General features: G+C 37.2%; 2 protein-coding genes across 2 annotated transcripts; one reads left to right on the top strand and one right to left on the bottom strand.

The window, feature by feature from the left end:
- Positions 1–9: 9 nt before the first annotated feature.
- chga (chromogranin A) lies at positions 10–9,802 on the top strand. Its single transcript, XM_079887327.1, has 8 exons — positions 10–260; positions 919–968; positions 1,907–2,000; positions 3,135–3,203; positions 3,461–3,544; positions 5,573–5,881; positions 7,956–8,296; positions 9,160–9,802. The coding sequence occupies exons 1-8, from the start codon at positions 215–217 to the stop codon at positions 9,241–9,243; spliced, it is 1,077 nt and encodes a 358-aa protein (XP_079743453.1). The 5' UTR covers positions 10–214; the 3' UTR covers positions 9,244–9,802.
- On the bottom strand, positions 9,792–27,431 carry itpk1a (inositol-tetrakisphosphate 1-kinase a). The gene is made up of 11 exons (XM_079887326.1): positions 27,082–27,431; positions 26,831–26,927; positions 24,385–24,409; positions 18,547–18,672; positions 18,327–18,444; positions 15,283–15,381; positions 15,060–15,100; positions 13,564–13,729; positions 12,112–12,179; positions 11,678–11,840; positions 9,792–11,085 (listed from the first exon to the last, which is right to left on the bottom strand). Exons 2-11 carry the CDS (start codon positions 26,923–26,925, stop codon positions 10,784–10,786), a joined length of 1,203 nt encoding a protein of 400 aa, XP_079743452.1. The 5' UTR covers positions 26,926–26,927; positions 27,082–27,431; the 3' UTR covers positions 9,792–10,783.
- Between the last annotated feature and the right edge of the window lie 558 nt (positions 27,432–27,989).

Here is a 27,989-nt window from a genome sequence, read left to right as displayed (position 1 = left end):
GGCGGCATCGCTGCGGTTGTGAGTAGTGACACTGAGGCATTGTGATCTGTGGATCCGGCGAAACTAATAAGAGCAGACGCCTTATGCGCATAATGCATCCATAAATCAGCGAGTGTTTTCATTCACTCTGAGGAAAGGAAAGTACTAACGTTCATTCGCTTTCTTCTGCCACAACGGTTCGAACGGTTAATTGCCTGCGCTTCACATTAAGAAAATGATCGCACGAGGATGCGCTGGTCTCGTGGTGCTGGTGAATTTTGGTAAGTGTGCAAGATGTGCAAATGATCACGTAACGTATTAAGTTGTTGTGTGAATACTTAATGTTATTTTGGATGATGTGTTGTTGATTCTGTACATTTTATAAATGCGAGCTGTTCCATGTCTCTGTCAGCACCAAGGACAGCGGATACAACACTTGCGAGGAACGCAAATTAGCTTTTCACACTTGACATTTGTACGCGTTATTGTGGTTTATAATGTTCCATTGCATGTTAACGTTTGCATATTAGCTCAGCTAAATTAATCGGACCAATACAGCGCAGCCAGTTTTAATAACCGCTTGTTTATCTGTGTAAATGTCGCATGCAGAACCGCTCTGCTTGTTTTAAGACTTATAAAACATACAGCAAAAATAATAACGTGTCCATTATTCTTCGTTCTATATTTGTAACGGTTTCCCCTCAGATTACACGAAGCGCGTGAAAGTTTCTGCGACTGTACAAAGAACATGAATATTTAATGAGATAAGCATCAAAGCAGTTTATGATTGGTTGTCTGTTGCTAAACGAGTCGCCGTGACAGTTACTTTCCCTAAATATTAAAGCTGACTTTTTAAAAGACGTCAAGTTAACCCAGGGTTAATTCTATGCTAATTTGGTTATATCATATTGCTGATCAAAACATTCTCTCTACTTCTAGTCTTCTCAGTGCCTGTCTCTCCAGGTCACATGGACGATAAGGATGTGAAGGTACGTATTATTTGAATGTGTATTTTGAGCAGCCTTTTGATAAACGAGAGCATAAGGATGCACAGAATGGCCGCAGCAATAGTCCATGTTGTCAGGAAGTGTGGAGGAAAGCAGCATAAGCGAGACAGTGACTCAACAACACGACTTCAGCCTAGTGACAGCTGGTGCCATGTGTGCTTACTCAGAGGAGGCTGCAACTACAGATGACTGCAAGCTGTGCTTTGATCAACTGAATTAAAACTTAAATGAATGTTTGATTGCTTTCATATAACTTATATGAGATTGTGATGCCTCTTTCTTGTCCTTGCCAATGATAAACACCTCAAGAGAGGGTCTGTTTTAATATAGGTCACTAGAAAATCTAGAAATCTGTACAAATCTGACATTTTGGGGAAAACAACATCACCAATGTCAAGTTGCAAACAGATGCTGTTCTCCTCAGTAAAATTATAACGCCATTTCAGCAACACTTTGGTCCTACTGAGGGAGGCTGTTTTTCCCTGACAGCAAAGAAATGCTTGACTATGGGGGAATGTGCAGCCAAACAAATCAGAGAGACGAGTGTGTGTGTGTGCTGGAAATGAAAGCACTGAGGAGGAAATGACATTGATTGAAAGTGTAATGTAAGACAGTAAGGATGGTTAGATATGGCAGGCTTTGAGATATTATTGGCAGCGGCTGCTACTGTGTGTCCTCTGTCACACTGATCTCATGCATGTGTGTAGAGTCCATATATACACACTCCTATTCAAAAACGACAGGAAAGACGTTTAAATTGTTACAAAAAATTCTGTTTCACTTCTGATCTTTTGATCAAAGAATCACTACAGAAATGTCCTCTGTCACACTGATTTCATGAATGTCTATATAATGTATGACATAATAGCTTAAAAATGTCTTGCTGTTCCCTATCCCAACCTTTCTCTGTCTTTATATAGGTGATGAAATGTATCGTGGAAGTAATTGCGGATACTCTGTCCAAGCCTCATCCCATCCCAGCGTCCCAGGACTGCCTTGACACTCTCGGCTCTGGTGAGTGCCTGCAATAGTGACACCTGGACTACTACTATTTCCATATATTTAGCTGCACTTGGGTGCACCTCTTCCCTATCATCTGCAGTGACCTTCCCAATATGATAAATATATGCTGTCGTTGCTGCTGTGACTGCACGTTTCCTCAAGTTAATGAAGCAAAGTAATTAAAGACTTTAGCAGTCATAGTGTGAAGCTCATTGCAGGGTCTTTTTCTTTGATACTTTAATAGTTGAAAAATCAATCATTCTATTCACAAGCTGTATTGTAACTGAGATAACGCTTACAACAGTGAAATCAAACACTCTGTGCGAGGCTTACACAATGAGTCTACAGGACAAAGAAACAGTGAAGGACAGGGACTGACAGAACGAGAGAGAGGAGGACAGATAAGTGGAGAATTTCGTAAAAATGTTAGGATTTTTAACAGAAAACAATGTAAAACTTGTACTAAAAACATAGTTAATTGTAATTTAACTTAATGTACAAATACTGTACAAAATGTATTGTTTTTTAAAAATAATATAATAATAAAATATTAATCATAGAAAAAGGGGCATTCCCAAAATTTCCTGCTTGAAGCCACCTGTTTTATTATTAATGCAGTAACAAATAGAAATAGTTCAAGTAAGTTAGTGCATTCAAATTTTATTATTTAAAGACATGCAGTAGTAACTGTAAAAATATACAGACACCGACATCCCCTTCCCTAATGCTTGTCCATTCTACGTCAACTCTGTACTTTTTTACAGTAATATTCTGCCAACTACAGCTATGAACAGATTGTGAATAAGCCTGGCAGAGAAATAAGACAGAGACATTTCGAGAGGGAAAGTATGGAGAAGAGTGAATAGCATTGCCACGGAGGGAGCAGCCGACTCTGCGTGCTCTCTTTGTCGGTCAGCAGAAAGGGAATAGCTTGACTCAACGTTAATTCAACGAAATCTGTCCTCTCTCCCGCTTTATTGCTCTCACTTTCTCTCTCTTCTGTCTCAGCAGGCCTGATGATTAATAGTGCTGCTCAGACGAAGGCAGTGCATTTCAGGGCAATTAATGCAAATAATGTAAAAATCAAGTAAAGTGCTGACTGCTAAAAAAGTAGGAGCTGTGCAATGTGTTCTGTGTATTTTGCAGATGACAGGCTTGTGAGCATCCTGCGCCACCGAAACTTTCTCAGAGAGATGCAAGATATCGCTGTGGAGGGTAAGAGGCAGATGCTCCAGATTTTGATTGGGACTGCATGAACCAACTCTGTTTCCTATAGAGAAATGCTAATGGCAGCAGAATGACAGTCGGGTGCTAATGGCTTTTTTGGCAGCATTAGGTCATTTGAAATGTAGAGTGGAGAATTGTTTTAACACTGCTGAACGACTCTAAAAGAGAATTCATAGATTCTGTTTTATTGCCAAGAAACTTGCTATGCCTGCTTGTGACCGTGTCTCCACCAAACTGCTTCTCAGGAGCCAGTGAGAGAGCACAGAGACACCCAGGAGACACACCTGGTCATGTGACCAGCCTCCCTAAAGACATGAAGAAAACTGCAGGTGAGATGAATCCACTTCTTAATTGTCATGATACATGACTCTACAAGTCTGTTGCATCTTTTTTTCTTTACATTGTTTTTACATTTCCAGAAAAGTTGGGACATTTTGTAAAAAGCAATTAAATAAAAAAGAATAATATCTCGAACCTTTGTTTAACTGACAAAAGTACAAAGAAAAGATTTCCCATGTTTTGTACTGACCAAGTACAAAATTACAAATTTAGATTTTGATGGCTGCAACACACTCCAAAAGAGTCGGGACAGAGGCATGTTTACCATTGTCACATCACCTTTCCTTTTAATTATTACACTTTTCAATAGTTGAGGATAATAGCTAATTGTTGAAGTTTTGCAAGTGGAATTTTTGCCTGATATGCACAATTGCTCAACAGTCCATGGTCGTCATTGTCTGATTCTCCTTTTCATGATGGGTCATCCATTTTCAATAAGAGACAAGCACATCGGTGTAGAGTGTCTAGAAACCACTGTTTTAGCATGTGCAGAATGAGGCCTGGCATTGTCATGCTTCCCAGGAAAGATGTCATCTTGATGGCAGTATAAGTCTCTGTACAGTCCCAAATACGCCTTCCACATTAATGGTGCCTTCACCCATGCTGTTTGCACTGAGGCAACCCCATCCCATGACAGATGTTTGCTTTTGCACCTGTTGCCGATGAAAGTCTGGATGGTCCCTTTTGTCTTTGGGACTGAGAACTCAATGTCTGTTTTTTACAAAAACAAGTGGAAACATGGACTCATCTGACCACAGCACACATTTCCACAGTGTGGGCCCGAAGAACTCGACAGCATCTCTGCATAGAACTGATGCTTTGTAGCTTGTTCCTTGCGTAACAGAGATTCAAGTTGCATTTCTTGATGTAGCGACATACTGTATTAATTGACAACGGTTTTCCAGAGAACTCCTGGCTATATTTAACACAATAGGATTGATGGTTTCTCATGCAGTGCATCTGAGGGCTCAAAGGTCACACCTTGCCCTAGATTCTATCAAAGAAAACTACTTTGATTTTGCATTGTTTCAAAGGACAGAAGACAGTCATCCAGTGCTCTTGAAGCATATTTTAGTGTAAATCACTGTGTTCTGCTCTATAGTGCTGCAATTAGCAGAATCAGGGCAGAGGGCACAACTGCCTCTTCTAGTGGGCATTGTTTAGTGCAAGTGCACAGTGGTACTGAGCTTGTAAAATGTCTTATGCCCACCCCCATGGACTTTTTAATCGAATATGTCAGCGTTGAAGTCTGTGGGCACAAGTATGTGGGGGCTAAATATCATTCTGTATTCTGTGTCAGAATTAAGTAAACACTGATTGTGTTTTACTATATGCCTTCGTTTGTGAGTGGGTTGTCAGTGTACGTTGTTGTGCACCTCACTTGACCTCATTCAAAAGAGCTGACCTTGAATATTGTGTCATCCAGTTCTATGATCTGCATGTATTGCAAATACACTTTCATCTAGTCTTCCCACTCGGCTCATATGTCAGTCTCCTCATTCGTGGAGGTAAGCAGTCAGTGGTCACAAGGTTAACATGTTTTTCTTTGGTTAACAACACACCATCTATATGTGTTTTTGCAAGTACTGCACTGAGGTCAGAAAGATTGATCCAAAGAAAAAAACCATTTAAACAGTTTGTTCCACAGCCTTGCACTTCCATTAAAAAAGGTACTGTAGCAAAATTCATTATTGATGAAACAAACCTGAAGGCTTTGACCTGAAAGAAAACAACATTGAATAAAAGAATAATGCATATCAAATACATTTGATTTATTTTCATAGATGAATCAAACCTGAAGGCTTTGACCTGAAGAAAAAACAAAACAAATAAAAGAATATCATTCATTTACTGTATGTAATTCACATTTTTTTAATTATTGAATTTACTATCTATCTATCTATCAGTTTCATCCATTCATCCATCCTGCAGGAAACAGGAATGAATAATATTTATTCAGATTAAATTGATACACAAATGTGCTCTTAACCTCAACATAACAATTTACCATCCTACAGACGATCAGTCAATGTTGGTTGCCATGGAGAAACCAAAGGAATTTGCAGAGAAGAGAGGAGCAGGAGAGGAGAGCTCCCAGGAGAGCGAGGAGACCGAGCAGGAGTCTAAAAAACAGAACCAGATTTCTGAGGAAGAGGAGCGTGAAGAAGACGAGAGCCCTAGCAATCACATCTCCAACTCTATGAACCAAGAGAAGAAAAGAGAGTCACAGGAGGAGGCCACAATAAGGGACGAGGAGAAACAGGAGGAGAAGAAACTCTCCAGCTTGGAAAAGGAAGAGGAAAATGATCCGCCTCACCATAAAGAGGGTAATGATGAATGTGATAAGTGGGATGCCATATGTGCTACTTTCTGAGTTTATATTTGTGTTTAGAACAGCATTCATTATGATATGATATAGCAAGCTGCAATCTTACTGTAGATTAGCTGCAAGGACACATTGTAGACTGTCCCGACAGGGCCAGTGCTCTGGGGCTTCTCAAATAAAGGGCCCTCCTGCTGAGAAGCTTGTGGTGGCTCAATACCTGGAAACAAGCCACTGCAGATGTACAAGTGATAGATGAACAGTGCTTGAATGTGTGTCATCAATCCTACCACACTGTAAAATACAAAAAAGAAAAAGAAAAAGAGAGAAGTGTGATCTGTTCCAGGCTCCTACACAGCACCAATAGAATACTCGGATGCTCTATACTACTAGATTTCCCAATTAAATTCCGATTCACACTCTCAATTTCAATTTTGATTTCGGATTCTGATTTGATTAAAATGTTTCGGATTAATTTAGGGGTACTAAGCCACTTTAATGTGAAATATGAAAAAACATCTCTCTGTTAATGCTGTAAACACAGGGTTTCAGACTGTTTTAAACCAGTAACTGATCTTCTTGAAATACTCATTAAAAGAACTGACTCATAAGAGTCATTTGTTTCAGGAATGTTTTTGATTCACTAAAAAACAGCTAATCAGAAGCATTTGTTCAGGAATCGGACAATGGTGGCATTAGATAATTGCTTTGTGTTAGCAATAGAAAGAGCTTTTTTGCCATTAGTTTGTCTTTTTGTTAAATATGATTTCTATTTATATATCACGAAAATATTTTTCATGTTTTATTTTCTTAAAACGTAAAATTATAATAAATAATTATGAATAACTGAGTTATAACAGAAAATCAATCTTTTTACCTAGCCCTAGTCATGGTATACATTCTCGTCTCTTTAGATTTTAATTATGGTGTTTTTTCTCCACTTTGTGCCTTTTCGTCTCACAATTGTGGCATTATATAGCATATTTACAATTGTTACTGTATAGGCCTATAACCATTAAATGTACACTATGTAACTTTTTTTGTTCAAAATGTACAAAATCTATATAATGAGCGAGTACATCATGAATCCACCTTCCAAGCTGTGCTTTTGTCTTATCCTGCATCACTACAGTACGCCTATAATTAGTGTTCATTTTCGGACTATTTTAATCCTGACGGGATGACAACCGCTGCAAAGTAGCCCAGTACGTGTGTGACTCGTCATATTATACATAGAGAAGTAGCTCAGGCAACAATGTTCTTCTGCAAGACGCATTCAGTTGTGTTCAGTTAACCGCTACAGCACCTAAGTGTATCTTAAAATCCCAAAATTGCAACATTAATGACCTCAAATGACCATGATCAGTACATCTTTAAGCCCAGCAGACTGAACAAATAGCCATAGTGCTCCTGCTAATGATATATTCAATCAATAGCAACATAATCACTACTCTGTGAAAAGTGTTGAGTTACAGGGATGCCCGGGGAGAATTCATATAACAGGCACAAATCATTTTGCTGAAGAGGTTCGGAATAACAGCAGGAGATTGTGTCTACGACAGGACAAGGTTAAAAAGAGTCAGTAGGGAGGGATGGTAAATGAAGATTGATGGGGGAATTTAGCCGTGCTCCACGAACAGGCCAGTGTGACAGTGCCTCCATCTATGAAATGAAATCCACGCTGTGCTGTGGCTCGCTGAATCGATTCAATAATTGATGTTGGAGGCTGCCCAGATCAGCCAGCTGCCTGCAGCTTGTTAAAAGTGGCCCTCATCTCAGAGGAACTTGGTGAAAAATGCCAGACATTTTGGGTGACTTAACTTTAGTGTATTTGTTAATAGAAACAATGATTTGGGTATCTGTAATACAGATAAAATGGCAGAACGAGAGTTTATTTTTCAGGATAAGAGGAATCAAGCGGTGAGTTGGCAAGTGAGAGCGTTTCATTTAGAAGAGTGCTGCTTTTGCTGAAGCTGCACTAAAGTAAATGTGTGTGTGTGTAGAATAATAAGAGAGTATAGAGTGAGAAAAAGAAGATATAGTATAATAATCATAACTTTGCTCTCTTTTATCTGAAGGGGAAACAGCCACAGATGATCTCGAAGCAAATCCTGATGTAAAACAATCCATCATGGAGGACAGAGAGGAAGCTGAAACAGAGAGAACACATTCAAAAGATGAGGAGGAGGAGAAGAAGAAGAGCGAGGTTGGAGGAAAGCGCTGGAGTCGCGTGAGCAAACCGTCCCACAAGAGAGTGGAGACCAGCCCAAAACTGGATGAACACTGGGAAGCGCCACACCACTCCAAGGAGAGCAGAGATTTGTGGAGGAGCCCAGAGGAGCAGGAGCTGCAGCTCATAGCACGAACTGAACCACAGGACAAAAGAGAGGAAGAGGGCAGCGGCAGCAGGAAGACGGGGGTATGACACCTAGTTGACACATTTTCTTAAATGATCAAATCCAAAAAGTTTATTTTTTTCTGTGCAACACAAAAGTAGAATTTACTCTTTCAATAAATCCACGGTTCATAGTGACAATGTTGGTCAAAATCCAAAAAAACATTATATGTTTAGATATACATAGATATTATATGACACAGCGTTTTTGTACTGTTTGTCTGAATAAAAAACAAAAGCAAAAATACAACCCACTAATAGTATATGTAAAACCACATGTTTTAAATGCTTAGGCGTCACAAGTAATATATATATACTGTATATCACACTGTGTAGAATTAAATCTCTAATATTGTCAGGTTTTTGGTGAACTATTCCTGGTTGCTCTGCAAATAGGGTCAGAACGTTGTTGTTTTTTTGGAAAAAATTAATCCTTTTATTCAGCATGGATGCATTCAATTCATTAAAAGCAACAGTGAAGAAATTGACAATGTTACAAAAGATTTTTATTGCAAATAAATGCAATAAACCTTAAGCAGCACAACTTAACATTGATAAAAAATAAGAAATGTTTCCTGAGATCCAAATCAGCATACTAGAATGATTTCTGAAGGATCATGAAGACTAGACTAATTCAGCTTTCCCTCCACAGGAATAAATCACATTTTAAAATATATTAAAACAGTTAAATTGTAATAATATTTCACAATATTACTGTTATTTTTTAATCAAATAAATGCAGCCGGTGAGTATAAGAGACTTCATTAAAAACAAAAAACAAAATCGTACCAACCCCAAACCTTTTGAACGGTAGTGTATGAATATAAATGTTCATAAACCCTTTTAAAATTCACCAATGGCCTGATTTGTCTCTCCTCTGTCATCAGGATGCTGAGATCGAGAGTCTGGCTGCCATCGAGTCTGAACTAGAAAGCGTGGCTCAGAAACTTCATGATCTGAGACGAGTCTGAGTCCTTCTCTTTCCACTCTGCCCTTCATCTCTCCTTCAGTAGAAAGGCATGTCAACACGAGATGAGGCTCTCACCATTTTGCTCCGTCCACAGCAGCGTAAGCTCTTATCTCAGCGCCGCAGATCCTCTGCTCATTCCCTCCGCGTGTTATATGAACCCTCAAAGCGACTCCTCTGGTGTCAAACATTAAGGTCTCGAGTCAGATCGCTTCACCTTTCCCAGCTCGACCGCTTTGCTTTATCGCGCTTGCTTCCTGAAGAAATTAGGGCATTGAGTACAGTAAATGTAAAATATTTGTTAAAAACTACCCACAATTATCACACTAGGTTGAAATTTTAATATACAGATTGTACCTGATATTATGGAGTCTTATGATCCATAGGCAATAATGTTTTTTTTAGGTATGGTGATGACTGTAATTAAATTCTTTTTGGGATTGAAGAAAACAAATAAAGGTCAAAATGAAGTGTTTCAAACTGATTCCATGCAATGTTCAACGTGTGAGTCAGAACCAAACCTCAAAACAGCAGACAAACACTGAATCAAATAATTCCCAATGTGCAAGTTTGGTTTTATTGTCCATTTAATTGTTTTTGTTATTTCAGAGGCTTCTTTTTTTTGGTCAAAAAAAAAAAAAAAATTAACATATTTACAAAGTATACATCATGTACAAATACAACACAATTCAATGGGGTAAAAAATAGAAAATTTAATTTGTCAATGATTTTGAAGGGATATTTCAGCCAATAATGAACTGTCATTATCTATAAAGGTGATAATAGCTTTTTTGTCCAGTGAAAGCTTCAGTGTTGTTTTGAACCCCATTGACTTTCACTGTGTGAACCAAAACAGTTGAAACATGCTCCACAGAAGAAAGAAAGTCACACAGGTTTGAAATAAAATCATGAAAGAGTTTGTTTTCTATTTGAAATCAATGCATAACCCCTATACAATCTCAGAGCACCTGCCAGTGTGGAAATGACAAGTTTCAGGGCCCTCTAGATGTGAAATGATTAGCCTTAAAAAAATCTTACCTTGAATATTTTAAAAAACAGGCAGAACTTCTCCTGCTGCCTTTTAACAGATGACCTGCCAGCAGATTGCTTCGGAGAGCACTAATGGACTTTCTTAATGGGCCAGAATTGAACATACCTAAGAAGAGAAGCCTTAGTGCCAGCTGGACACTTATTTAAATAGTGCAATGCCTTACACCCAAATCATGACACATATTTTCCTTTCAAGTATCTCATTAATATATTAACATTAATAATATTTTCAGTTCCTCCACAAAGCCCTTTTTTCTGAAAATCATCTTCAGTGCAACATTCATTAAAAAAAATACAATAATCACATACATTTTCAAGATCAGGTTGCCCGTTTCAACCATTAAATAAATGAGAAGACAATCAATACACATTTAATCATTTCCAACACGATTCACATTTGGCACAAAGGACTTTTCTATACACCTACCCTTTAATAAGGGTTTAATTGGTATGTGAACACTAATGAAATATTCATATTGCTTTGGCTCTCCGTGTCACTGTGAAGACGTCTCCGCTGCTAAACTGGATCTACCGTGCTGGTGAAAGTTTGGAGCCTTGCAAGCGCCGCCACAACTCAGTCCTTGATGGGGACCCTTCTTTATCCCCTCGCTGTCCTTCAACCAACTGCTTTCATTTCCCAGCAAGCCACAGTGCATCCCGCAGGCCACAGACGGGCTCTGCGCCATCCCATTCACTCTCAGATGAGCGCATGCCGCTCCGCTAGATGCCTGACCTTGCAGGACGCTGGTGATATGACTCAACAGGTCACCGAAAAACTCGGGCACTCCCTCGTAACCTGGGGGAAGAAATAAAAGGTTGTTTCAGATTTCAGTAGGTAACGGGTGAATGCTCTGAGAGGCAGATCAAAAAATGGAAGATATCATCTGTTGTCTCACTCCTGCGGTGTCACGGGACTCGTGGGATGCACCACTGAGAGATTTCAAAGTGCCGTTCCCTGCTACACACACAAGATCACCATGGCAACAAGCGGAGGGAAGGCCAGGTGTCTTTCTAATATACTGCAAGCCGACAAACACAGCTGTGCCTGCACATACGATTACAGTTCTTAAATGAAGGGCTTCAAATGTACTTTTCCCATCCTTTCAAAATGTTCTACACCTCCCTTTGGGACTTCAGCTGAATAATGACATAAAGCTGAAAGCAAAATAGCTTTATAGAGTGAACAGTCTAATTAATTTAGTCACAAAATCTTATACTATATACATATACATACATACATTACAATACATGAAAAGGCCTCTTTATTATTCCATACTGACACCATGTGGTCTGTTATTGCATTGCTGGTTTTGAAAGTGGGAAAATAGTTCAGTGCATAAAGATAACAAATATTACCCACTCCAAAGATTGAGAGGAACTACACGTACCTGGGAATGCGTTGATGTCGATGACGGCGTGCTGGCCGGTCTGGTTGTTGATAATGATGTCAATTCCGAACAGAGAAATGCCGAGGGCCTGTCGTAACCTTCTGGAAATCTTCTGAATGACATCATTTCTGGGTGCCCAGTACTGGCCCTCCATGTTGTCCCTCTTGAAGAAACCAGAAATGGGACAAAAAGTATGAAATGCCTGTTTGTTGAACATGTACGGTTATTATTCAATGTGTGAAAATGTGCTTTTTATGAGGCTTTTTAATTATATATAAACCTTTGAGATATTCATTTAAATTTTAACAGGGCTGGTTTTTAGATTAAAACTAAAATGTTTAAATTGAAGGATTTTGCTCAATGTTTCCAGAAGAGTTTAATTGAAGGAAAGTTTAGCATTACTTGAGTAATAAATATGAGGCATGTTGACTTACGAAGGTCAGGTGAGACGAGGACTCTGGTTTGGACACATGATGACTGTTAAAAGATATTGCTCTCCTGTCTAGAGGATAAAAAACACACAACTTGTTCAGCTTTCAAATACAGAGTATAAACTTTTTACACTACTGACCAAGATTTTTTTTTTATTCAGCAAGGACACATTAAATTGATCAAAAGAGACGTAAAGATATTTATACTGTAACACAATATTTCTGATTAAAATAATTTCTATTCATCAAATATTCCTGATTTTTTTTTCAAGCACAACTGCTTTGCTTTCAACATTAATAGTAATAAAAAATGTTTCCTGAGCACCAAATATGACACTGAAGACTGGAGTAATGGCTGCTGAAAATTCTTTTTTTGCCAAAGTAACAAATTAAATGTAATACTACAGTTTTTACTATACTTTTAATCAAAGAAATGCAGCTTTAATATACTGTAAACGTATTTTGATTTTATCCTTTTTGCTACAAAAAGGTCCATTTAAGCTACATTTTTGTCCTTTTAAGCTACATTTATTCATCGAAGACAAATCCTTCACTGTGTGTAAAGTTTATGCAACAAAAATGACAACATCTGGGCAACAGTGAATTTGATTGTCCATCGGGGGCACCATTCACCAAACCTCACTGACATCTGAGAAGAAAAGCTTTGAGTTGCTTATTTAACGAATACCACGTCAACCACTTTTCTGTAAGTGAGGGAAAGGGTCTAAACATCAGCAACATATGTTGACAGAATGGTCGAGACAGGCTGAGAGGCCTCGCCATCACACAGAGTTGCTCACGAGAGCCATTAATGTCAATCTCACTTTGTTTCCGATACAGCTTTCAAACATAAGGTAACCTTATAAAAAGCGCCAGACTAAGGTTTGTTAGCATATATGCCTGTGTGGATGTTTAAAACTAACCGAAAGAGACCCGATGTCTAAATTTATCGACCTGGCACCCTATAAAGTGTTTTTATTGGCTTTTTTATTGACTTGTGTCCCATCTGTGACACACACAGAGTGCAATTTGCTGATTTCTACATGAAAAGAACTTAAACCTTGATGAATACAAAGTCATTTATTATACAACTGTATACACTACCTTTAAAACAAAAGGTTTTAATGCTCACCAAGGTATTAAAAACAGTAAAATTGTTAAATAACATTTTAAAATATGATTTAATCCTGTGATCGCAAAGCTGGATTTTCAGCATCATTACTCCAGTCTTCAGTGTCACATGATCCTTCAGAAATCATTCTAATATGCTGATTTGCTGCTCAAGAAACATTGCCTTACTGTCACTTTGCATCCCTGCTGAATAAAAGCATTAATTTCTTTAAAAAAAAAAACAATGATTTGATTCTTAGTTTGCCTTTTGACTCACTTATCCAGTAAAATACATCAAATACTTTGAATCGTCCATCATAGGGATGTCAGAGTGACTCAACTGACCTGTAGGTCCAGATGGGAAGTTCCTGATGGAGGGCCGCTGCACCACGCTGTACGCCTCTCCCACTACAAACACCTTATACAGCACTGCATTATGGTTGATGAAGCTCTGGAGGACACATGGGGGCTTGATGTCTTTCAGATCTTCCTCACTAAATATGATGGCCATCTATTGAGCAGAAACCAAATCAACACATTACAGAGCAGGTTGGTTATAAATTAACATGATATGATACATAAATTCTTGTTGTGATCTTGAAACGAAAGAAGCAAAAGAGAAAAGTGTACTTTCACGACACTAAAAGAGCCACACCAAAACCCCTTTCGATCCATGCATGTACGTTATATCTACTTTAGCTAAGTAAACCTATGTGCTCACTGTCATAAAACACATGACCATCAACCTGTTTGCACAAACACAGTCATTCAGCAGTCGGGTGACACATTAATCTAGTACACCCCTCACTGTCAACACCGTAAAACAGAGTTACTAGTGTCTTCAAGCAAGTATTCTGAAGGAATTCGAGGGATCGGAGACTTTGCCTGTACATTAGTCACTGAATCAAAGATATGGTGACCATAGCGACGGAGGCTGCACCCCTGTTAATAATCCACGAGGACAAAGGGTTTCTTGTCAATCGGTGCAATGAGAGCTCTGGGGTTACACTTTCTTTATAAGGGAATTTTTAGCAATTAAAAATAAATATACCAAAAAGCATTTGAAATACATTTATTTTATGTTAAGTATACTATAAATACATTTACATATCTATGTAGTTAATATAAATACCTTGCCATTGTACTTTCGGTACACTAAATTGATATACTTAAAGTATGCTAAATTGGAACCACTTATTTTAGGTCATATACTTAAGTATATTTAATTGTGCTAAAGTAGAACTATTAATAGTGTACTTTAGGTACATTTGAAATATCTTGCATTTGAATACTGATATTATACAGAGATCATACTATCCTTACTAATAGTGATATTAAAACAAATGTTAGGCTTTATATTAAGAAATGTGCATCGTGCAAGTACTCCAAATAAAGTTTCATTATAATATTTATATCAGTAAGTCTCAAGCGATATGTCAGGTATATATTTAGTATGAAATAAATGTATTTTAAATAGACATTTTTTCACTTGGTGGATTTTATGAGGCGGAAGTGGCTGTTGAGATAGCAAAGAAAATATAGTGTTTCATTTTTTATTTTATTTTTTGTCAAAAATAGGCCTTTCTTCGGTTCTGTAACTTTACTAAATTGTAAATCCTGCATACAAAGTTGTGATACCCAAGCCCCAAATAAATCATTTTAATGAGACACCATTTAGCGTTAGATATGAATGATTAACTAACATCATGTAGCACCTCTTATGTAAAAGATCTGAATAACACCGTGGTCTACAGAACTTATCTGTAGCTTATTACACATAAGAGATATGAAAAGCAGTGCAGGTTACAGAAGAGTAAAGTCTGGAGTGTGTGTCTTCTTACCTCATGGGAGTTAATGCCATGAGCTACCTGGGTTTTGCAGACTGCAATCAAACAGAAATAGTGTGAAAATGTGTGTCGCTCCAGTACACATGAGCAAAAATATAAGAAACAGCTCATTTGAAGTCAAATGGACTGTCGAGAGAAACCCCTGCTCTGATTGAGAGGCATGTGTGCAAATCGATGTATATAAATTGTCATATACATTTTTAAATGGCAAACTTACTGAAAGGAAATGTGATTCCATGTTTGTGGAGTTGCTCCAGAGTCTCAGTGCCACATTCACTCTTGAGAACTATGAATGGAGGTGAGCAGATTCTGTCATCTACAGAAAACACACATTAAAAATGAATTTCATACATACAGTAACTTGATACACCTCTTCTTGCTATTGTCAAAAAAAAAAAAAATGTCAGGGTGATAAAACTTCCCTGATGTCATACTGAAGAAAAAATAATTATTTAAATAATGTAATTCTTAGTTATTATTAGTTTGGCATGAACGTTTATTACACATTTTTTACTGTGAAATTGTATTACTATTATTTGTACGTTTTTTTTTTTTTTTTTTTTTTTTTTAGGGCCAACCAAAGATAACAACATCAGATATTTTGATAAGGCAAGGGTGGTTCAGGTTATAAAATGTCACATGGTGTGACTCTAAAAATGTACAGTTATATTTATGGATTAATGATTCATGATATTTGTCAGAAATTCATAATACTTTTTTTACCTTGGAAGTATGATTTTTAGGATTAAGTTCGTCACTATGTTTTTATATAATGAATTTTAAAAATTTTTTAGTTTTTGAATTACTATTAACTAAACTATTTTTTAATACTGTGGAAGTCAATGGGGTCCATCAACTGTTTGGTTAAGGACATTCTTCAACATATCTTCTTTTGTGTTCAGCAGAAGAAAGAAACTCATACAGGTTTGTAAATGATGATAGAATTTGAATTTTTGGGTGATCTATCCCTTTAAGCACAGAACCTCTATGTCAATGTAAAGAAAGCTTTGACAACATCTTCTTTATGGACCTGATCACTCTGATTTTGTTCGTAAAGATCTGGCAGGAATACAAGGTGGTGTATTTTCAGTTGTTTTCTTCAATGTGTTTTGATTTCATCTCACATTCTCTCTCTAACGGGCCAGACGACAACATCTTGACAAGATTAACCAGCACACCCTGAGCATAACTCCTGGTAGACACCAAGTTTAGATGGGGATCTTAATGATGTGTAGCCTGCACACATTTTAAGTGATGACTACACTTTCTACAGGATAATATTACCACTGGATCCATGGAAACATTTAAAACTAAACCGCTGGGGTATCTGTGAATTTTCAGCCTGCTTTTGATCTGCAACCATCAATTAAATCTTATAAACAGCTTCTTTTCCAAGAGCCAAATTGCAGACTATTTATAGCCCCTCAAAAACAGTATTTTTCTATGTTGAGTGGCTCAATGCAACTCAGCGATATAAAGCATCTAATTTCACATTAGACAAGGAACATGAATCCATTTGATCAAACAAGCAGTAACCTTTAAAGCAGCCACAAACGCTGAATACAGATGTGTGACAGTTACGCATGAGTTAAACTAAAGTGCACTCATGTGGATATGGGTTGATATTGGGGTATGGGCTGATTATGATTCATTATGAAGCCACATGATGAGCACCAGTTTACACAACTAAGTTAACTGACTCAAGATTAACTCTTCCAAAATAGTGTTGAGCTTTACTGCAAATCCCATGAGTAAGAACATAAACGCAAGTCACGTAACGCAGCTTGTTGTCCTCTATTCATATGGACTCACGGTCGATTAGTTCATGGAAAAAATGGTCTCATTTAACAAAATCAGTCATTGATGTCAATTCCTGATAGAGCTAAACATGCATGTATTGAGCAATTGAGTTATTTCAAAAAGGATCTTGAGTAATACAGAGGGCATATGGGCTGTGTTATCTTTCTTTTCCCAGAATCCCTTGCAGTGTTGTTTCATAAGCTAATAGCCATAGAGGCGGTTGCCTGGTGAATGGGCCCGAGAAAATAGTCACTCCCTTTGTATCCTAAACAGAGTCGTCTCTTTCTTAGAGACAGGGGAAGCACCAAGGCGGATGGTTAACTTCACACTAACCCTCAGCTGACACTCCTTTACCCACACGTCTCTCGGGAGAAAATTGATGATATGGTTTTGATTGGACGACATCGGCTTCTCTGATCTGAATACAAGAGATTTTTTTCCCAAAGCCATTTATATAATAAACACGTGGAATTTATGCAGCTTGAGTGTGGCTGTCATGAAAGCAAAAGAGGGACTAACCAAAGAAGATATTCTACAATTCAAGGTCATTTTAATTGATTGACTCAAAATGGGATCCTGATATTATAATTTGTAATGAAAATGTTGTAATAAATTCTAAAAGAATGCAAATTGAAACCCCACTGTACAATCAAAAAAGTAGTAAGGACGCATTAAATTGATCAAAAGTGACAGAAGAGACCTTTAGAATGCGACAAAAAAATTCTATTCACAATTTCACATTAATGCAGTTTTGAACTTTCTATTCATCAAAGAATCCTGCAAAAAATGTTCGCGATTTTCACTAAAATTCAGCTTTGCCGTCACAGGAATAAATGACATTTTAAAGTGAAGTTATTAAGGTGACAGTTACCAGTTATGTAACAATATTTCATAATATTACTGTTTTACTGTATTTTCGATCAAATAAATGCAAGCTTGGTAAGCATAAAAGACTTATTTTAAAAGCTTCTTACGGTCCCCAATATTTTGAATGGTAGTATATTTGTAAATACCTATGTGTGTGAATGTTTAGGTTGAATATTTTGAATAAGAGTGCAGATTGTGATGGAATTCCTTAGGCACTACGCCATTCTCACAGCTGGTGATTCTGTTGGCTTGTAGTGAGCCGGCGGGCCTCCTGTTCTTTCTGTGGCCAGTGAATGCAGTGCGCAAGCAGCACAAAGAATGAACGACTCAGCAGCTTTAGGACATAAGCCCTCCATAAGCCTCACACTTCCCCTGCGCAAAGGCAAAAACCTGCCCTCCTCGTGATGGTTCACCCCTGAAGAACAAAGGAGGATCTAAAGGCCTGGTTTATAGAACCCTTTACAACATTTAGAATAAGTGGAAATGCTGTAAACGGTCTAAGTCCACATCCAATTTATCCCTGCCCACTAGGTACTTTATCCAATTTATTCCTGCCCACTAATGTACTTTCGTGTCTCTGTGCTGCAGACAGACCTTGCATGCAGTCTTCAAGTTTATGGATTAGGGTGTATGACTTGCAGCGGTCCAGCAGGGTACGAATGGCTGGAAGAGGGTCCAGAATCACTGTTTCAGGGTGAGCATCTATGTAGTCCTGGAAAAAGACATGGAAAATTCAACTGAAATTCAATGATTCATATATAAATGATTGAAGCATGACAAATGTATGGCTCCTTGAGTTGATTTGCTTAGTTACCTGAACACCCTGAACAAGTAGCATGGACTCTGTGACATTCTGGTCAGCATCAACAATGTGGTCGGTCAGCTTGTGGATGATGACATCAAACGGTCCCTGCTTCTCTATTGGCTGGCTCAGATCCAGCTAGACCGGGAGAACAAGGTCAAGAGTTTAGTAAACATCCACAAGACATTTTTCAGCAATAACCCTCTGGGAGAACTCATATTGTCAATATATAAATAGGCAAACGATGTATTTTTCTGTAAATGCATTATTTGTAAGATATATTCCAGTTTGCTCAAGGGGGATGTTTTGAAGAAAGGTGTGCTTTGCAAAGGTGTGATCTGTACTGTCACTCAGACTAAACTGATTGCTAAACTCTGAAAACAAAGTGAAGTCTATGTCAGTCAAAGCCAATTTGTGGATTATTTTCTGTTTATTAGACACAGCCCCTATAGGTACATGCCATGGTTGTGACTCTCAGATTAACACATCACAACAAGGGAAGGGGAAAGTGCACTTTCAGCCTGTGTTCATTTACTAAACTCTGATTGACATTAGAAAGCTAAATTCACAGCAATGTAGATTCGTAAAATAGTACAGAAACAATATAGTATCCTGGTGTATGACAGACAGTACAATGTGTTCTGAAGGCTTTACATGTCGTCAACATGAAGAAAGGCTGCTTGGGGCACAAAAAAAAAACCACATGGTTCCTATGAGTTTAACCTTTGGGGATGTGAAAATATTTATTTTGGATCAGACCACAACGGTTCTTGTCAAACGTCAGAGGCATTTGTACATGACCTAGGCAGTTAAAAGGGGATGTGGGCATCCCCCAAGAGCATTTTTATTTAAAATACTTAGGCCTAGTCCAGATTTCCTCTTTCAAAGGCAGCACCAAATAAAGGACTATGGGCTGTGCGGACCACCAGAAACAGAGAAAGTGGTAATCCTAAGGGGCTTATTAGCTTATTCCCTAAATGGCTCTGTTTCATATGACAGTGTCTGGAAACATTGTAATAGCCAGCACTGATGTGTGACAAACAATTTGCGAAAACAGACGTAAAGAATGAAGAAGATGACAAAGAGAAAGTGACACACATATTCCACACAGACACATCATGACAGTTCAGAGAGACGACCCCCTCTACTTCCTTTTTGTAGAGGATACTCAGCTGATACACACATCATCTGATATAAAGCATGAGACAGATGTGTTACATCACATTAATGTTGTCTTATTGTTTTAAAGTACTTTATTGATTCTTGCAAATTGAGGCCTAATTTGCTTTGCTATTATCATTCTTCTATTTCCACTCCTCATCTAACAGATGTCTTCCTGAAAAACAGAACTAAATATATAACTTGCTGTTAACTTCTGTTAAACAGTGAGGAGCGTGATAACATTACACCAAGTTAAGTGTAAACTGAGGAGGTGACGGCAAACAAGAAGTCCTTCTAAGTACACAGTATGTCATTTTCTTGGCTTCTGCACAATTGATTACTGAGTGGCTTAATCAATTAGAGAGTAGGCAGGAATGAAAAAAGAACATTTAATCAATATTCAAAGGTTTGGGGTCAGTAAGATTTTTAAAAGAAATTAGTACTTTTGTTTGGCAAGGAAGCATTACATTGATCAAAAATGACAGTAAAGACATTTATAATATTACAAAAGATTTCTATTTCAAATAAATGATGTTCTTCTGAACAAACCAAATCAGACAATTAGAATATTTCCAGAAGAACCCTGTGACACTGAAGAAATATATTAAAATAGAAAAGTTAAAATTGTAATATTTCATGGTATTAAAGGAGAACTCCGGTCAATTTTAACATTGAGCTCATTTTTTTTTTTGTAAATTTGGAGTGAACCTGATTTTAGCCTCTTAACATCCTTGATGTGTCATTACAAGTGCACAGCCATGTGAGTGATTCCTTCAGAGTTAACACGGTGAATCTGACTGCAGTAGATGTGAAAGATATGAATAAAAATGAAGTTAATTCGGCCAGCGCACATACCTGTATTTATTTCCTGTTTTCGGTCGAAGTCCACAGTAGTCGATTGTCGAGTTTGCGCAGTTAGTTAGTTACCTATGATCACGCACGTGAACTCGACAATCGACTACTATGGACTTCGACCGAAAACAGGATGTAAATACAGGTATGAGCGCTGGCTGAATTAACATCACTTTTATTAATATCTTGCACATCTACTGCAGTCAGATTCACCCGTGTTCACTCTGAAGGAATCACTCACATTGGCTGGGCACTTGTAATGACACATCAAGAATGTTAAGAGGCTAAAAGCAGGTTTAAAACTTGCCCCATTGAAGTCAACAGGGTGCAAATTTTAAAAAGAGGATAACACGGTGTAGGCAACATCGATTTGTGTCGTTGTTCTCTGTACTAACAGCACTCCAAATTTACAAAAAAATGAGCTCAATGTTAAAATTGACCGGAGTTCTCCTTTAAATAAATGCAGCCTTGATGAACATAAGAGATTTCATTCAAAACATTAAAAAAGTCTTACTGACCCCAAATGTTTGATCAAATATATATATACGTTTATGAGGATAATATGTTGTCGCTCTCCTGACCCTCTGGCTTTTATATTTTTAAAACAAGTGTGGTTAGGCTATATGTTCTTGAGAAAGTGTAATTATCTTATCTCTGTGACATGCTGAAACTGCAGTTCTTTAACTATATAAATGTACTATGAACCTTTAAAATAGTTTAATAAACAAAGTAGGACAGGCTGACAAATACTTTTTTTGTTGCCCACAGAAAATACACTACCCAAAGCCATAAATCATGCGAGATATTCAAAACAAGTGATGAAATTCAGCCGTCTCCCCATGATCATTTTTAGTGTCTTAATGATTTAGTGATCACATTATCTTAATCAAATTAATGACACTCCCCCTGTCTAAAGTGATAAACCCATGGACTAGATTGTGAAGTACTTTAGAGACCATATAAAATCTATGACTGGGTGCAGCTGGGTAGCCTATTGTATGTGTAAACAGGTCAAAGTCCATTCTTTACTCTCTTTGGTATCCACGCCCTACATGCTGGTTAGCAAAAAGGTGTTTATTATGCATCCTGGGAGTGGAGAAAAGCCCTCAGTGTTTCACTCATCCAGACAGTGCACTGATAAGGGTCTGACTCCTTAATAAAGGACCAGAATGAAGGAACAAAGACCTTGGTTTAGTCTAGCAGCCTTCACATGCAAGTCCCAAAATAAAACAAGGTGACTGTGTTCCCAGAATTTTTATCATAACTAATGCACTTTCATGGCAAAACAGTAAAGAACAATGTTTGTCCATAAACATACTTAACCATTGATATGCCTTGGCCCTTGAGTTCTATGCTTGCAAGCAAATCTACACTTCATTTTCACTTCAACCAGTTTAGTTTGTTATAAGAGGCCCTTACGTATCTCAGGGCCACCACAATATAAACATGGTTGACAAGGGCATGTCCTACTGGAATGTGCAAATACTGTCTTCATATGTCTGTTAAAAACATTACCACAAAGAGCCAGTCATTTACTCCAAGATAAAGCATTAGATCCAAAAATCTGAAATCTTTTTGTTTAGCATTTTTATCATTTAATACTTTTCAGCTTCATATTTTTCTAGTTTTATATTTTTGAAAATTAATATTAAATATTATTAAATATTTCTTCTTCATTTTATGTCTCTTTTAAACCTGAAGGTTTAAATAGATTTTTAAATCACAGATTTTCACACAAAAGCATAATGTCTTAAACTTGTCACACTATACATTCTAATGGCTTTTACATCTCTGTGAGTCATGCGTCTAATGATTTATCAATGCCAAGGTGAAGCAAAGGAAAGGGGCCACAAATGCAACAGTATCATTCAACAAATACCCATAATGCTGTTAACTCTCTATGCTTGAGCAATCATGGTGATAGCCTAACTTGAAAAAAGTCATGCAAGAACAGTTCATCAGCATTAAATGGGGTACTAAGTGTTTTTGTAAGTATTAGAGACCAAGGACATCTGTAGAAGACAAAAACACAACGCTCTCGTCCCTGACAAAGCCAGGTGTTCTTTCCTAGAATTTTTTTTTTACAGTTTTTACAGCTAATTTTTATTCCATTTTAGTCATAATCTTTTAACTATGCCATTTAGTTTTAGTCATATTTTAGTCATCTGAATTGATTTAGTTTTAGTCTGTTTTAGTCTACTGAATATTAGAAGATTTATCTACAGTACATTTAGTCGACTAAAATATAATGGGGTTAGTTTAATTGTAATACAAACTTTTATAATCTCTTGGAGAAAACATCTATTAATATGTTAATATGAATGATATTAAGATTTGAATATGCAATCCAGACACAGATTTAGCCTAAATCCTGTGACATATAACATGTCTTCATTTATCTTAAAAATTATAATAAACAATAACATGGCCTCCATTTTAATGATATATGCATTCTTTATAACAACATCCATACAACACTCTACATTCTTTCAAGAAGACATGTTTTTTCATATAAATTTTATCTAGATCAAGAACATTGAGTGATTTTCTCTGTCTTTTGTTATTTGATTATCATAAATGACGGACAGCAGCAGGTTATTTGACTGCTGTCACTTTAAGGCTGAATGCACGTATCCAATACACTGATACACATCCGATGGTTTACATTCACCAACTGTGTTTATGTGAATACTCGCCAAAATGGACATTTTGACATAATTTTGAGTGTATTTGTTCGTTCAAGCGCAAAAAGATAAGAAAGAGAGCTCAGTTCAGTACTCGTGCGCTGCCTGAGAAACGTCGTCACGCTTTTTCAGATTTATCCATGTCTGCTCTTCTCTTTCACCAAGACGTTTACATGTGTGAAGGTTTTATGAGACGTGCAGCAAGTATATGCTAACTTATGTCCCGCCGGGTAAACGAGCATGTTGCAGTTCAAATGTGAGCATCTACCACCCAAATCGTCCCTACCTAAGATTTCGTCTTGTTTATATTCGTTGACGAAAATGTCAATAGATTTTCATCATAGACGTTTGTCATTCATAACTTGTTTTTATTTAGTTATTATAATTTAGTAATTATTCATCAACATCATTGTTATCAAAAAGGACAGATTGGGTTTAATCTACTCTCCAAAAAATCATCCTCTTGACTGAAGCCAAGTATGCTAGATTAAGCAGGAACAAATGCCAGACTTAAAGACCTCTGTGTACTCTGCTATCCCACTGCACTAATGTCCTCAGCATGTCCTTAGAATTACTTGATAAGCGGAAAAATAACATACGGTACAATCTATTAAGGCAATGCTTCAGCTTAGACTGATCAGCCTGATACAAACTGTATTAGCCAAGAAAAGGCTAATCAGTGCAATTTCCATGCAGTTTTATAAAGGCAAACTTATGTTTCTGTTATGTTAGGCTATATAAGGCACTGGCTGAGAATCGTTTGATGCTAAAAAAGTCTCTATAAGCAGTTTACTGGCATTTATTCAATGGAAAAGAAAAGTAAAACAGCCACAAAAAAGTTCATGCAATAACAGTATGAGCATTAATAATATGGCATTATATTAGAATTCCACCTGCATGTATAGGTGACTATTTGTCTAGTAATGCAATGCACGTAACAGTAATAGTACGTAATACTCTGATGGTGATATTTTCAATTGAAGTGTCCCCAGGCATAATAGCTTAATTTACATTTAATGAAAGGCACGTTTGTAATGTTTAGAACAGCTGCAGACAAGCGTACTGTGGCACCGACCTCACATTAATGGACAGGCTTTTTGTGCCATGGAAAATCCATGTAAAAAAAAAAAAAAATGTCAAAAGGGTATCTTACCTGGATCATTTCTATGCCTTGTTTCCTGGAAAACAAAAAAAGAGCAAAAACAAACTATGAATATTTTATATCGATTCCATGTGTCATGCAGTCAGAGCATTGTTGACTTGCATAATAAACAACATTCAGTTGAATTTGGAATAATGAGAACTTCACAATGAGACAAATTATTAGGGAGACAACGCTCAACAAGACTGTTGAGACTGCTGTGTCTGCACAAATAGGACAGAATTCTCAGAGTTCCCTCTCCAAATACACACACATGCTTAAAATTAGGAATCCTTCCTCTCCAATTCCAGCCATTTCCAGATGATGCATTTATTTAACATGTGTCTGATTGATCAGTTCTTGTGATGTGCGAATATCTGTATTTTTGCAAATTCATGAGTTGGGCAGCTTTAGGTTGTCAAGTCCCTGAAAATAACTAAGTGCACACTGTATTCAACAGCTGACAAACCTGTTGTGATTTAATGAATGACAAATGCTGAGCCAGAAGTTTGTTTCTAAATCCTCAGAACTATAGGTGAAAACATCTCAAGTCCCAAGACAAATACACCGGTCAAAAAGAATAACAAATCACTGAACATGTTGCACAAGCTTAGGTAAAATCCTATTGCAAACCGGTTATCTGTAGGCTAAAACATGCTCATAAAAGAAAGGAGATCACGTTACATTAACTCAAAAACAAGTAATGTTCGTTCAGAAACGTCATGTAGTCTACGCACGATATATCATCCGCACAGATATGCATCTAAGGCACGTCCAATGCCTCCCTAAGCAAACAGAACATTTATGGCTTTACAGCCATATTGATGACAATGCAGTGCAGAACTGAATAACCTAGGTAACACATGGTTAGCTTTGAATCAGTTAAGTAACAGGCACAATCTTGCTGTCGACTCTTAGGAATGCATGGAGTCTAAACAGATATGCAAACAATGTTACTGTCTGTGGAATTGAAGACTGTCTAACTGCCTGGTGCTTATCCAGGTAACCGGTGAACTTTGTCCAGGCCTTTGTCTTTTTATGACCAAAAATTCCACATATAGTTTTATGGCCAACTAGTTATAAGAATAGGACAGTCAGTGTTATAAGTTCTAGTTTTTTTAAATAAGCAATCTCACAAAATGTCAGAAGCAGGGACTGACAGGTAGATTGACTACGTTGATATCCATGTTTTTATGGTTGAAAGTGGTGTATGATGGGTACAGTGAGAGTGTGGGTACATTTCAAATCTTTTCTGACTTCCATTAGAGTAGTGGTTTATTAGGGGGAGGGTGGAGGGTTGCAGGAAGAGAGTTCTGTTGAAAGTTCTTTGATTGTAAAAACTAGAACAGAGAAATAGTGAAGAAATAGCTTTATGTAATGAGTTTTTAGTAGTGAGACTGTGTTGATGACTGATGAGGAAAGAGGACATGAGGAGGTGTGATGAATCATGTTTCCTATATCCTTTAACACTATTTCTATACGCCCCACTTGTTTCAATTATCTACAACTGAATTTGTAAGTAGTAAATATAAACTCTATACACTCATGTTTTGACACTTCTCCAGATAGCTCCTTCCAGAAATAAATATCTTGATTTTGTATATATTATGTTTATTCCTTAAAACTAAATCGTATATATTTTAATATTAGCCTACTAGCACTTGTTTTTTAGTAGTAGTAAGCAATCCAAACTATTTTTCAATCACTAGGCTAGCAACTATTTATTAGATACTATAGTTCTTATTTCTTTGCTACTTGTCATTCCAATGATGCCAAGTAACCATTCCATTGTTACTTGCAACTTTTTGTGTTTAAGAGATAAGAGATTCAGATGTCAACTACTACTCATTTCAAATATGTACTTCAAAGGAATCCCAGTTTTCATATCAGCAATGAAACAGGTGCTAGTAGCTATTTAATATAGGCTACATTAGTATTCAAATTGTTACAGTACCATTTTACTCTTAGTTAGAATTTTAGGCTACTTGTGACAAGTAAAAAAAAAAGCACTTCAAACTAGCGAGATAAGAAACGTTACCGATCACACTTGGGATAGATGGTCTCTCATAAGCATCTCTTGGATAGTTAAAACGTAGATAGATGGTGTCTCATAAGGAACTAGCATTCTTGGATAGTTGAAACGTAGATAGATGGTATCTCATAAGGAACTAGCATCTCTTGAATAGTTAAAACGTAAATAGGTACCAGCAACAACTGGAACACACATTAGTCCGAAGTGAATATAGGCTAGCTATTATCTAATTAAACTCACTGGTGAAATTGAAAAAGCCTACCTTCTGCATAACTTAGCCTACTGCTCTGTCAAAAATGTATTCTAGTAACATAAGTAAATATTAGTTAGTTTAAAGGAACAAATATTAATACAACTTGCCACGGGTATTTTGGATAGACTGATATGTCCGGTTTCTGACTCGCGCTGAGATGCGCTTTTACGCACCTGCACAAATCCACGAAGGTCTGGAAACTGAGTTTTTTAATCTTCTTCTCGCTGAGCCAGTATCCAACTCTCTTTCCTTTCACGAACGTCTGCATCTCTGGAGAGGGAGATATGTCAGTGCATAATATGCAGAGTGTATTAATAAAGAAATCGACCAGCAGGTGTTATTGTGAACTAAACGAAAAGCAAGAATAGTTGAGTGGTTAATGTAAAAAATACAGAAAGTTTCATGACGGCATGTTTGAACCTACCTGACAGAATCAGTGTGCCGAATCAATGCGCTCTGATCAGTTACGACTCTCGTAAAGCCAGTTTCAGACTGTCCTCAGTAGTCCATCCAGATTTGCTAATGCCCTCCAGAATGCGAGTCTCTCTGTCTAAATAGTTGTTCAATTTTATGACAACTTCGTCACATTATTTATATGACAGCAACACGTATCGACATTACAAACACATTATGACACACCGGTGCGTAGCTACGTCTCTTGTCTAACTTCAGAAGTGAAAACCCTATATATCCAAATGGTCTATCCATTACTTAGTTAGCAATGCTGTCGATTAGCGATGTAATGTTGATTGGCCATTTGGAGGACAGCACCGAAACATGTTTGCCCAGACACACCCTCTTTCAGAGGCGGGCTTATCATTGTTCACGGGTAAAACTTGCATGTTTTTGGAAGACAACTGCTCCAGGATTCATTCATTTGTATTTGTTGTACGTACTAAAGTTCAAATCTCTCAAAATAAGAAATGAGGAAATTAAAAAAAGGTGCCGTGAGTGGTAGAGACGTGTGCCTGCCTAAGCACTGTAACCACAGTGATTTTAACAGGGTTTTAACAGTTTTTAAAGTCATTTCTATTGGTAATTGTCGACGAGGTTAACCCCAATTATATATAATATTTGAAAACAATTTGTGATAGCCTATAATTAATTGTAAAGTTGGGTAGCTTACAAATTATAGTCTGTTACTGATTACAAAAATGACATGACAAAATTGTTTAGTTGTAATGTAATCCGTTACATTGATTACACATTTAAGGTAATATAATCGGACTACTTTTTGACAGTGGAAAGAGTACTGAAAATTCATCCTCAAGTACAAGTAGGCCTACTGTTACATTGCTGAAATAATACTCAATTGCAAGTAAAAGTACTGGT

Source organism: Squalius cephalus (assembly GCF_949319135.1).
Source record: "Squalius cephalus genome assembly, chromosome: 12".
In the NCBI taxonomy this organism is placed as follows: domain Eukaryota; kingdom Metazoa; phylum Chordata; class Actinopteri; order Cypriniformes; family Leuciscidae; genus Squalius; species Squalius cephalus.
The sequence above is the reverse complement of the archived record's forward strand: the minus strand, read 5'-3'. Positions and strand labels throughout refer to the sequence as shown.

Coding starts and splice junctions, on each gene's coding strand:
- itpk1a (XM_079887326.1), bottom strand. CDS start 26,925: ATGCAGACGTTCGTGAAAGGAAAGAGAGTTGGATACTGGCTCAGCGAG. Junction 13,730..15,059: donor ATGGCATTAACTCCCATGAG/GTAAGAAGACAC, acceptor TCTGCTCAATAG/ATGGCCATCATATTTAGTGA. Junction 11,086..11,677: donor CGACATCAACGCATTCCCAG/GTACGTGTAGTT, acceptor TTCTTCCCCCAG/GTTACGAGGGAGTGCCCGAG.
- chga (XM_079887327.1), top strand. CDS start 215: ATGATCGCACGAGGATGCGCTGGTCTCGTGGTGCTGGTGAATTTTG. Junction 2,001..3,134: donor CCTTGACACTCTCGGCTCTG/GTGAGTGCCTGC, acceptor TGTATTTTGCAG/ATGACAGGCTTGTGAGCATC. Junction 3,545..5,572: donor AGACATGAAGAAAACTGCAG/GTGAGATGAATC, acceptor ACCATCCTACAG/ACGATCAGTCAATGTTGGTT.